Here is a 12,304-nt window from a genome sequence, read left to right as displayed (position 1 = left end):
CCCATGGATTGTAGCTTACCAGGCTCTTCCATCCATGGGATTCTCCAGGCAAGAGTACTGGAGTGGGTTGCCATTTCCTTCTCCAGGGGATCTTTCCGACCCAGGGATCGAACCTGGTTCTCCCACATTGTAGGCAGATGGTTTTACCGCCTGAGCCACCAGAGAAGGCACTAGAAGGTAAGGCTCCTGCCAATCTGACTAATAAACATATAGGAAAGAATTCTGAAACAAGTTTTGCTGAACTAGACCCAGTTGTAAAGGAAACATTTCTTAAGCTTCATGCTATCTTCTTTCTTCACTCATTCCTTTTGATACTTTCTGCAGTGTTGTGGTTGTAAATATTCTTTACATGCTAATGATTCTCAAAATGTCATCTCTAGTACATACCTCTGCCCTAAACTCTGGAGCTGTATATCCACCCTTCTGTTATGTCTCCATGTGGTTATTTAGTGGGCAGCTCAAACTTAACATACTCAGATTCAAGCTCTTATCAGACCTACCCAACAGTTTCTCCATTCCTGTTAATGTCAACTCATTCTTTATATTTTTCAGGCCAGAAACTTAAAGTAATCTTGTGCTCTTGTCTGTCTTCACATTCTCTTTCCAGCAGATCTGAAAGCTAGTCTTAGCAGATCTAAATGTGGTCTGACAGGCAATAAGAGGTGTATAAGCCACTCATATTTTTTCTTTTGAACTAGATTCTTTTTTAGACCTCTTTATAATTGGTGTGTCCTTAAGAAAAAAAAATATGTCTTGGCTTCTGTCTACACCTAAGCTTTCATCATACAGAGATGATATTAACCTTATACTCCGAGTGATTACAGAAAGCAATTTTTTTTACATGCTGTCTCTTCACTTGTTTTACTGCTAAGGTATAAGTATAATTTTTCAGCAGAAATATTAGGCCAATGAGAATACATCTGTATATTAAATTACTGATCAGATTTTTTTTATGTACTAAGATTTTTGATATGTCTAATTTTAATGATAACTAGATAAAGTTACTATAGGTACAGAGTAAAATATTATAAACTTCTGAATTTTCTTTAAAGTGATACAGAGTTAGGGAACTTAGATTCAGTCAAGTTTTAATATTCAACATCCTCTTTGGCATATAAAATGCATAAAATAATTTTTACTTCCTTCTCCCTAAATTGTCCATACGTGAATAGCAGAACCTGGTACTTACAAAAGTAGTCTCTACCTGCTGGATCTGTTTGTACAACTCCCATTTACTCCTTCACTTATTAATTTTAGTTGTCTTGTTCAGTTGCTAGAGGGGCAACTGTGAGATTAAACTAATGTAAAAGAAGAAATAGGCAGCAGTAAAAGCAAAGGCCATAAAGATAAGTTATCCTTCATGTTTGGTAAGAAGGAATGGTAATCATGTGATGGAATGGAGATGGTAACTAATACAAGGATGGTAATGATTTTGCAATTTATAAATGTGTCAAATCAACCTCTCATACACCTTAAACTTACACCATGTTGTGTGTCAAATATATCTCACTAAAGCAGGAAACAAAGAATTAGCATGTCTTTGAAAGTGAAAAAAAAAAAAAAGATGTTTGATGACAGAAAAAGAGAGAGAAGGCCAGTATCTTCAGTAATAGAAGAGAACTAATTTTACCCCTTATTGACTGTCAGGACAGTGAAGGTTTAAGCTTGTTTGTCATCTGAGGAAAGATCCAATAGAGGTATGTATTTCCTGTGTAAGAGAAAGGTCTTACAGGAGAGGAGATGTAAGCAAAAATGGAAGGAAGAACTTTGGACCAAAAAAAGAATTGAGATAATTTAAAGATAATTTCAGGTGAAGATTAGAGAGGCTGAGATATTTTACTCATGAAAGACTCTGTACCTGAAAGTGAGCTAACTCTTTTTTAGGGTGTCTTGGGTTGGTGGCATGAAAAAATTGGACTGAAAGAACAGAGGGTCGGTACCTTTGAGACAGTGAGAGTGGAAAGCATTTGGAATATCACTTGTGTTGTAGAGATAAATTCAGAAGTGTTAGTGAAAGGTAAGGTAGGCTCAGTTGTTGTTGCTTAGTCCTGTCTGAGTCTTTGTGAACCTGTGGACTGTAGCCCACCAGGCTCCTCTGTCCATGGATTTTTCAGGCAAGAATACTGGAGTGGGTTCCCATTCCTTTCTCCAGGGATCATTCTGACTCAGGGATCAAACCCGCATCTCCTCCTTGGCAGGCGGATTCTTTAACAATGAACCATCTGAGAAGCCCCAAAGATGGTTTGTTATGGTTTAGTTGGATTTCCTTCCCCAAGTAGACTCAGAAGTAGTCAGTAAAACAGTTTTCAATGGAAACAGTCAGTTATGTAATTTTCTCCCATAATTACCAGCAAAATAATCATATTATTCTCAACCATATTCATGCAGTCATGTGGACAGTAGATAGAAAAGGGACTTTGAGTTCCATTATTTTCAGTTAATGTATCCAGTATCTCCAGGATGTATTAAATTATATCCTGAGATACCTAAGAGACTAGTTTTTGGAGTCTTCCAATTATAATCATATTTGAAAGTCATTCACTTGATATTCATTTTTGCTCTACCAGTAGGTCACTGTGTCCCAGCGCATCTAATTTAAATTTCATGCTTTTTAAAAAAGTGTATTTCTTGGACTTACCCAGTTTCATTTGGATTCTTATTTCAACCTTATAGCTATTGGACATTTTCCCCAAATGATTGCAATCAGGATCAGCTACCTAACTTTAGGGTCAATACAGGAGGAAATGCAGGCTCCTTGTTCAAAAATTTAGAATTTAAGAGTGTGACAGCAGAGAATGAAACCAAGCTTGAGTCCTTATAAGCATGGAGCACAGCACGGCTGCAAGGCTGCCAGCCCATAATCCCGGCCCCAATTGTCATTTTATATATTTGGTTAATTTTACACCTAAATTGCTTTTGAATTTATGCAGGAGTTACAGAACTTAGGCTCATTTCTACAGAACATTATCATTTAAGAAGATTTCAGTGAAGATGATCAACAAACGATAACTGCTTTAGTATTTTGAAAGGTAGAATTTTAATCTAATTTTTTGAGTGTTAGCAATGGATATAGTTTTTAGTATTACATTTTTCATCTTTTAAATTTTACACTTTCTTTCCTTACTTGGGAAGAAAGGATATTGGGCATCTTAAATTTTGACTTTCCTGGGTTAAATGCTCTGTGTTGAAACTATTATCTTTATGTAAAAAAGTGCACCGCAAGCAGACTGTTATGCCAAGTATCTGTGTTCAAGGTGACTTTAATTTTGAGCTGAGTGGTAGACTATACGACTTGCTCTCATAATAATTTTAATTGAATGATTGGATAAGAGTGATTACATTTTGAAGGAAAAAACTGGCCTGTGTAACATTTACACACAGATAATAAACCCAGTAGCCCAGCTTTCTTTAAGAAAACTAGACAAGATAGTATGTTTCATTTTTATTTTTTAAAATTAGAAAATAATTTTTCTCTTCTATCTGCTGTACCTTCTTTTGTAACATAAGAAACATGTTTATATTTGTCTCTGCCCTGACTCTTGGCACACAGCTCCTAAAATCCTTGTAAATAGGGATAGCAGCAGCATCCTTTGTTCTGATATTTAATCTTTGACCTCAGTTCCTGACACAGAGCTCACAGGACCTTTGTAATTTCCTGAGTGATAGGAGCATCTGACACTAAACTCCTTGGAATTTACTGGGTAATAGGAATATCTTTTCTTCTAATGAGATTCTTGGTGGGCTCCTAAATGGGGGCTGGTCAATAGAGAGACCAAACCAAGATTAGAAGCTTGGATATTTTGGCCACCATAGCCCCCATTCTGTGGAGAGGGGAGAGGGACTGGAAATGGAGTTGATAATTGATCACACATATGGGATAAAACCTCCATTAAAAATCGTAATAATATGGAGTTCAGAAAGCTTCCAGGTTGGTGAACACATTAACACCACAAGGGTAACATCCTCCACCTCCACAGAGGTAGAAGGTTCTGTGCTGGGGACCCTTCCAGTCATCACGGATACACCTCTTCAGATGGCTGTTCATTTGAATCCTGTTTTTCTTCTAGCTTTGCATGCACACTAAGTCACTTCAGTCGTGTCCAACTCTTTGCAACCCTATGGACTATAGCCCTCCAGGCTCCTCTGTCCAAGGGATTCTCCAGGAAAGAAGACTGGAGTGGGTTGCCATTTCCTTTTCCAGGGGATCTTCCTGACCCAGGGATTGGACCTGCATCTCTATATTGGCAAGCGGGTTCTTTACCACCTTTGAGATGTAATTGATCCAAGGTACTGTGTAAGTTTAAAGCACACAGCCTAATGATTTGACCTATCTGCATCATGAAATGATAATCATAATATGTTTAGTCAACATATACCATCATCTCATATAGATACAGAATTAAAGAAACCAAAAAAATTTCCTTGTGATGAGAATTCTTAGGCTTTATTCTCTTAACAGCTTTCATATATAGCTTAAAATAGTGTTAACTATATCATATTCTACATTGCATCCCTGGTACTTACTTATCTTATACTTGTGAGTTTGTACCTTTTGACTTCCTTTATCTAGTTCCCCTTCCCCCAAACCCCTACCTCTGGTAACGATAAATCTGATTTCATTTGTTAAGAGTTTCTTTGCTTGTGAAGTAATATTGACCTACAGCACTGTGTTAGTTCCTGCCTGTTACACAGCACAGTGATTGAGTATTTCTATATATTTATTTTCTTGTGTAGGAATTTTTATAACTTTAAAAATGTATTGAAGTATAGTTGATTTACAATTCGTTTAATTTCTACTGTACAACATAGTGACTCAGTTATCCCTTTATATGTATTATTTTCCATTATGGTTTATTACAGGATATTGAATATAGTTTCTTGTGCTGTACAATAGGACCTTCTTGTTTATGCATCTTATATATAATTGCATCTGCTAATCCCAAACTCTCAATATATACATTTCAAAATGATCCCTGTGATAAGTCTAATTATGATTTGTCTCCATAGTTATTGACTATGTTCCATACACTGTACATTTCATACCAATGATTCATTTATTCTGCAGCTGGAAGTCTGTACCTATCTATCTCTCTCACATATTTCTTTCCACTTCTCAATCCTCTCTTGCTGTATATTCTTTTGTTAACCTGAAAGATGATCTTTATTTCCCTGCCATCAGTTATGTGAGTTAGTTTGGTATTAAGTGTAATATTTTAAAATTCATCTTGTATTCTGAGTTTCAGTTCAGTTCAGTCGCTCAGTCATGTCCGACTCTTTGTGACCCCATGAATCACGGCACACCAGGCCTACCTGTCCATCAACAACTCCCAGAGTTTACTCAAACTCACGTCCATCGAGTTGGTGATGCCATCCAGCCATCTCATCCTCTGTTATCACCTTCTCCTCTGGCCCTCAATCCCTCCCAGCATCAAGGTCTTTTCCAATAAATCAACTCTTCACATGAGGTGGCCAAAGTACTGAAATTTCAGCTTCAGCATCAGTCCTTCCAATGAACACCCAGGACTGATCTCCTTTAGGGTGCACTGGTTGGATCTCTTTGCAGTCCAAGGGACTCTCAAGAGTCTTCTCCAACACCACAGTTCAAAAACATCAGTTCTTCGGTGCTCAACTTTCTTCACAGTCCAACTCTCACATCCATACATGACCACTGGAAAAACCATAGCCTTGAGTAGATGGACCTTTGTTGGCAAAGAAATGTCTCTGCTTTTGAATATGCTATCTAGGTTGGTCATAACATTCCTTCCAAGGAGTAAGCGTCTTTTAATTTCATGGCTGCAGTCATCATCTGCAGTGATTTTGGAGCCCCAAAAAATAAATTCTGACACTGTTTCCCCATCTATTTCTCATGAAGTGATGGAACCAGATGCCACGATCTTGGTTTTCTGAATGTTGAGCTTTAAGCCAACTTTTTCACTCTCCTCTTTCACTTTTCATAAAGAATCTTTTTAGTTCCTCTTCACTTTCTGCCATAAAGGTGGTGTCATCTGCATATCTGAGGTTATAGAGATTTCTCCCAGCAATCTTGATTCCAGCTTGTGCTTCTTCCAGCCCAGCGTTTCTCATGATGTACTCTGAATATAAGTTAAATAAGCAGGGTGACAATATACAGCCTTGACGTATTCCTTTTCCTATTTGGAACCAGTCTGTTGTTCCATGTCCAGTTCTAACTGTTGCTTCCTGACCTACATATAGGTTTCTAAAAGGGAGGTCAGGTGATCTGATATTCCCATCTCTTGAAAAATTTTCCACAGTTTATTGTGATCCACACAGTCAAAGGCTTTGGCATAGTCAATAAAGCAGAAATAGATGTTTTTCTGGAACTCTCTTGCTTTTTCCATGATCCAGCGGATGTTGGCAATTTGATCTCTGGTTCCTCTGCCTTTTCTAAAACCAGCTTGAACATCAGGAAGTTCATGGTTCACATATTGCTGAAGCTTGGTTTGGAGAATTTTGAGCATTATTTTACTAGCATGTGAGATGAATGCAATTGTGTGGTAGTTTGTGCATTCCTTGGTATTGCCTTTCTTTGGGATTGGAATGAAAACTGACCTTTTCCAGTCCTGTGGCCACTGCTGAGTTTTCCAAATTTGCTGGCATATTGAATGCAGCACTTTCACAGCATCATCCTTCAGGATTTGAAATAGTTCCACTGGAATTCCATCACCTCCACTAGCTTTGTTCGTAGTGATGCTTTCTAAGGCCCACTTGATTTCACATTCCAGGATGTCTGGCTCTAGGTGAGTGATCACACCATCATGATTATCTGGGTCGTGAAGATCTTTTTTGTACAGTTCTTCTTTGTAGTCTTGCCACGTCTTCTTAATATCATCTGCTTCTGTTAGGTCCATACCATTCCTGTCCTATATTGAGCCCATCTTTGCATGAAATGTTCCCTTGGTATCTCTAATTTTCTTGAAGAGATCTCTAGTCTTTCCCATTCTGTTGTTTTCCTCTCTTTCTTTGCATTGATTGCTGAGGAAGGCTTTCTTATCTCTCCTTGCTATTCTTTGGAACTCTGCATTCAGATGCCTATATCTTTCCTTTTCTCCTTCTTTTCACTTCTCTTCTTTTCACAGCTATTTGTAAGGCCTCCCCAGACAGCCATTTTGCTTTTTTGCATTTCTTTTCCATGAGCATGGTCTTGATCCCTGTCTCCTGTACAATGTCACGAATCTCTGTCCATAATTCATCAGGCACTCTGTCTATCATATCTAGTCCCTTAAATGTATTTCTCATTTCCACTATATAATCATAAGGGATTTGATTTAGATCATACCTGAATGGTCTAGTGGTTTTCCCCACTTTCTCCAATTTAAGTCTGAATTTGGCAATAAGGAGTTCATGATCTGAGCCACAGTCAGCTCCCAGTCTTGTTTTTGCTGACTGTATAGAGCTTCTCCATCTTTGGCTGCAAAGAATATAATCAATCTGATTTTGGTGTTGACCATCTGGTGATGTCCATTTTTAGTTTAATTACCCTCTATTTTTAGATACAAAAACTGAAATATTATATAAAGGTCGATGATAAATGTGTTCCATTCTTATTTTAATCATCAAGCATCATGGATATTTATTTTTTATTTTATAAGTAGTAATCCCATCTTTGTCTTTATAATTTACCCTGTGTGTGTGTTAGTTGCTCAGCCGTGTCCGACTCTTTGCAACCCCATGGACTGTAGCCTGCCAGGCTCCTCTGTTCTTGGAATTCTGCAGGCAAGAATGCTGGAGTGGTTACCATTTCCTTCTCCAGGCTATCTTCCTAACCCAGGGATCAAGCCCAGATCTCCTGCATTGCAGGCAGATTCTTTACCATCTGATCTACCAGTAAAGAGTGTTTCCTGGGTCATCTGCATTGACATTTCTGAAATGTTTTTATAAGATAGTCATTAAATTTTCCTTCTCTGTGTGTATACCAAATAGAGCATGTTAACATTTTTGATCTAGATACAAAGGGATAAACCAATGCACATACACATGTGTGGTTGTATTATATTTATATATGTATATATTTAAACATACTTAGAGATTCCTCAAGCGCCGCGCTTGAGCCGCCGACTCGCGGGCCCTGTGGCTGGTCCCTGAGGCCCGCCGTTCTCGTCAACCCCCGACTGAGTCCGGCATCCCCGTGCGCGCGTCTGGGCAGTTCGGAGCTTACTACCATGAAGCCAGCGAGGACTAAGACACCCAGGAAACCACCAGTGAAAAAAGGATCCCAAACGAGTCTTAAAGACCCAGTTGGGGTGTACTGTAGGGTACGCCCACTGAGCCTTCCTGAGCAAGAGTGTTGCATAGAAGTAATCAATAATACAACAGTTCAGCTTCATACTCCTGAGGGTAACAGACTCAACAGAAATGGAGACTATAAGGAGACTCAGTATTCATTTAAACAAGTATTTGGCACTCATACCACCCAAAAGGAGCTCTTTGATGTCGTGGCTAATCCCTTGGTAGATGACCTCATTCATGGCAAAAATGGTCTCCTTTTTACATATGGTGTGACGGGAAGCAGAAAAACTCACACTATGACTGGTTCTCCAGGGGAAGGAGGGCTGCTTCCTCGCTGTTTGGACATGCTCTTTAACAGTATAGGGTCATTTCAAGCTAAACGATACGTTTTTAAATCTAATGATAGGAATAGTATGGATATACAATGTGAAGTTGATGCTTTATTAGAAAGGCAGAAGAGAGAAGCCACACCCAATCCAAAGACCCCCTCTAGCAAATGACAAGTAGATCCAGAGTTTGCAGATATGATAAATGTACAAGAATTTTGCAAAGCAGAAGAGGTTGATGAAGATAGTGTCTATGGTGTATTTGTCTCTTATATTGAAATATATAATAATTACATATATGATCTATTGGAAGAGGTGCCGTTTGATCCCATAAAGCCTAAACCTCCACAATCTAAACTGCTTCATGAAGACAAGAACCATAACATGTATGTTGCAGGATGTACAGAAGTAGAAGTGAAATCTACTGAGGAGGCTTTTGAAGTTTTCTGGAGAGGCCAGAAAAAGCGACGAATTGCTAACACACATTTGAATCATGAGTCCAGCCGTTCCCATAGTGTGTTCAACATTAAATTAGTTCAGGCTCCCTTGGATGCAGATGGAGACAACGTCTTACAGGAAAAAGAACAAATCACTATTAGCCAGTTGTCCTTGGTAGATCTTGCTGGAAGTGAAAGAACTAACCAGACAAAAGCAGAAGGGAACAGATTACATGAAGGTGGTAACATTAACCAGTCACTAATGACACTGAGAACATGTATGGAGGTCCTGAGAGAGAACCAAACTTATGGTACTAACAAGATGGTTCCATATCGAGATTCAAAGTTAACCCATCTGTTCAAGAACTACTTTGATGGGGAAGGGAGAGTACGCCTGATCGTGTGTGTGAATCCAAAGGCTGAAGATTATGAAGAAAGCTTGCAAGTAATGAGATTTGCAGAAGTGACCCAAGAAGTTGAAGTAGCCAGACCAACAGACAAGGCCATATGTGGTTTAACACCAGGGAGGCGATACAGAAACCAGGCCCGGGCAGGTCCTGTTGGAGTCGAACCGCTGGTTTCAGAAGTGGTTTTACAGAGTTTCCCACCTTTGCCATCCTGCGAACTTCTGGATGTCAATGATGAGCAGACTCTTCCCAGGCTGATCGAAGCAGTAGAGAGACGACATCACCTACGACAGATGATGATTGAGGAGTTTAACAGGCAGTCTATTACTTTTAAGGCTTTGTTACAAGAATTTGACAATGCTGTTTTACATAAAGAAAACTATATTCAAGGAAAACTAAATGAAAAAGAAAAGGTGATCTCAGGACAGAAACTGGAAATAGAACAACTTGAGAAGAAAAACAAAACTTTAGAATATAAGGTTGAGATTTTAGAGAAAACAACGACCATCTATGAGGAAGATAAGCGCAATCTGCAACAGGAGCTTGAAACCCAGAATGAAAAACTTCAGCGACAGTTTTCTGACAAACGTAGACTGGAAGCCAGGCTGCAAGGCATGGTGACAGAAATCACCATGAAGTGGGAGAAAGAATGCGAGCGTCAAGTGGCAGCCAAACAGCTGGAGATGCAAAATAAACTCTGGGTGAAAGATGAGAAACTGAAACAACTGAAGGCTATTGTTACTGAGCCCAAAACCGAAAAGCCAGAGAGGCCCTCTCGGGAGCGCGATCGAGAAAAAGTGACTCAGAGATCTGTTTCTCCATCACCCATACCTCTTTCTAGTAACTATATTGCTCAGATTTCCAACGGCCAGCAACTCATGAGTCAACAGCTACATAGGCGCTCTAACTCTTGCAGCAGCATTTCTGTAGCTTCCTGTATTTCAGAATGGGAGCAGAAAATACCTCCGTACAACACACCTCTCAATGTCACATCTATTGCGAGGCGTAGGCAGCAGGAGCCAGGACAAAGTAAAACTTGTATCGTGTCAGACAGAAGGCGAGGGATGTACTGGAATGAAGGCAGGGAGGTGGTTCCTTCGTTCAGAAATGAGATAGAAGTAGAAGAGGATCACTGCAGCAGGAACGCACCACCAATTCGTCTGCGACACAGACGATCACGCTCTGCGGGAGACAGATGGGTAGATCATAAGCCTGCCACTAACCTGCAAACTGAGACAGTCATGCAGCCACATGTCCCCCGTGCCATCACTGTGTCTGTTGCAAATGAAAAGGCACTAGCTAAGTGTGAGAAGTACATGCTGACACACCAGGAACTAGCCTCCGATGGGGAGATTGAAACTAAGCTAATTAAGGGTGATGTTTATAAAACAAGGGGTGGTGGACAATCCGTCCAGTTTACTGAAATAGAGACTTTAAAACAAGAATCACCAACTAGTGCTCTGTGGCTGTGGAGATGAGAGCGGGCTCTCAGCTGGGGCCTGGGTACCAGCACCATGCACAACCCAAGCGCAAGAAGCCATGAATTGACAGTTTCAATAACAAAAGAACATTTTCATCATTTGTGTTGGTGATTTCTCCAAAGCAGTGCCTTCTGAAAACCATCTTATAAAACTCTAGCTTTGTTGAAAATCACAGACCTCATGTCATCACACACTGGCCTCCATCAGGGATTTCCCTGTGGCTCCAAAGATATCTAGGATTCTACAAACTTTTTATATTATACACCTTGCCATATTTAATATTAGTAGCAGAGAAAGACCCCTCTTTCTCATTGCTGTATGAACTTTTTTATATTGCTATTTTTATATATTTCTTGTATACTTATAAACTAATTCATGCATGTGTTTGTCTTGGATAATTAAGGAAAAATATATCTAGATCATGCTTTGCTTTTTATTGTGACTTTCCACCTGCTGTCTGAATATTTCTTAAGGATTTATAAACAGAACAAATGCTGCTATTGATTAGCTGCGAGAATGCACTTTAGACATATTGGACAATTCAACCTGAGATATCAGACTCGCCAATACTAAAACCATTTTAGGAAGGTGTTTGGAATTTTGTATGTATGTACTTTCTGACATTTAGATATGCCAAAAGAAATGAAATAAAAGCACTAAGAAATTAAAAAAATAAAAATAAAAAAAAACATACTTATACTTACATTCATTTTAGTGTCAAATTGATATGTATTATATATTCACACTACACAAATTATTTTTGCTTGGAGAGAGCATTAAAATCTTTATAACTGAGGGTAAATACAAATATTTATTTAGGAGTTTCTTGTCTTTACATTTCTTATAATTTAGTGGTTGAACTCCTTCCTCTAAAGTTAGAATAGCAAAAGACAAAGTTAATATATAAATGAAAAACATCTGACATTAAGACCTAAAAACTAATCACTTGTAAAGATTAAATAAGTAGCATAGTTTTTGGTAAAGTATCATTTTAGAAATGAATTTTTGGGTAGAAGTTTTACTTTTAGTTTTGTTATCTGTGTACACTTTAATTGAAATTCTGGAGTTTTTCTCTTTTTTTTTTAAAGTGATTTGTGTATAACTTTTACTTCTGTCCATCATACCTTACAACTAATATTTAATTCCTGTAACACAAAATATGATTCTCAAGGTAAAAATTCATCTCTCTTGTTCATCTTACTTTTCCACTGTAGATTCTTTTTAAACTGATTTTCTTGTAAAGCCACTCCATAGATTCTTAAAATTGAATGTTCAAAACTGTTCTTTAATATTTAAGCAAATCTGCAGTAAAATGATCTGGTGCTAGTAAAAAATTGCTTTGATTTTTTTGAAGAAAGAAATCGGAGAAGGAACAGTAAAGACGTTCTCTTTGCATTGTAATGTAG

At 38.5% G+C, this 12,304-nt stretch overlaps 2 protein-coding genes across 9 annotated transcripts in view; both read left to right on the top strand.

Annotated features, from left to right (window-relative positions):
• The window catches only part of DMD (dystrophin), a 2,402,664-nt gene that overhangs the window by 989,023 nt on the left and 1,401,337 nt on the right, over window positions 1-12,304 (top strand). The window lies entirely within an intron of this gene.
• Window positions 8,030-11,568, top strand: LOC102406597 (kinesin-like protein KIF23). The gene is given in 1 exon segment (XM_044937020.2): window positions 8,030-11,568. A coding segment is annotated over 1 exon segment (2,715 nt). The 5' UTR covers window positions 8,030-8,180; the 3' UTR covers window positions 10,896-11,568.

This window comes from Bubalus bubalis, chromosome X (assembly GCF_019923935.1).
Source record: "Bubalus bubalis isolate 160015118507 breed Murrah chromosome X, NDDB_SH_1, whole genome shotgun sequence".
Lineage (NCBI taxonomy): Eukaryota > Metazoa > Chordata > Mammalia > Artiodactyla > Bovidae > Bubalus > Bubalus bubalis.
The sequence above is the reverse complement of the archived record's forward strand: the minus strand, read 5'-3'. Positions and strand labels throughout refer to the sequence as shown.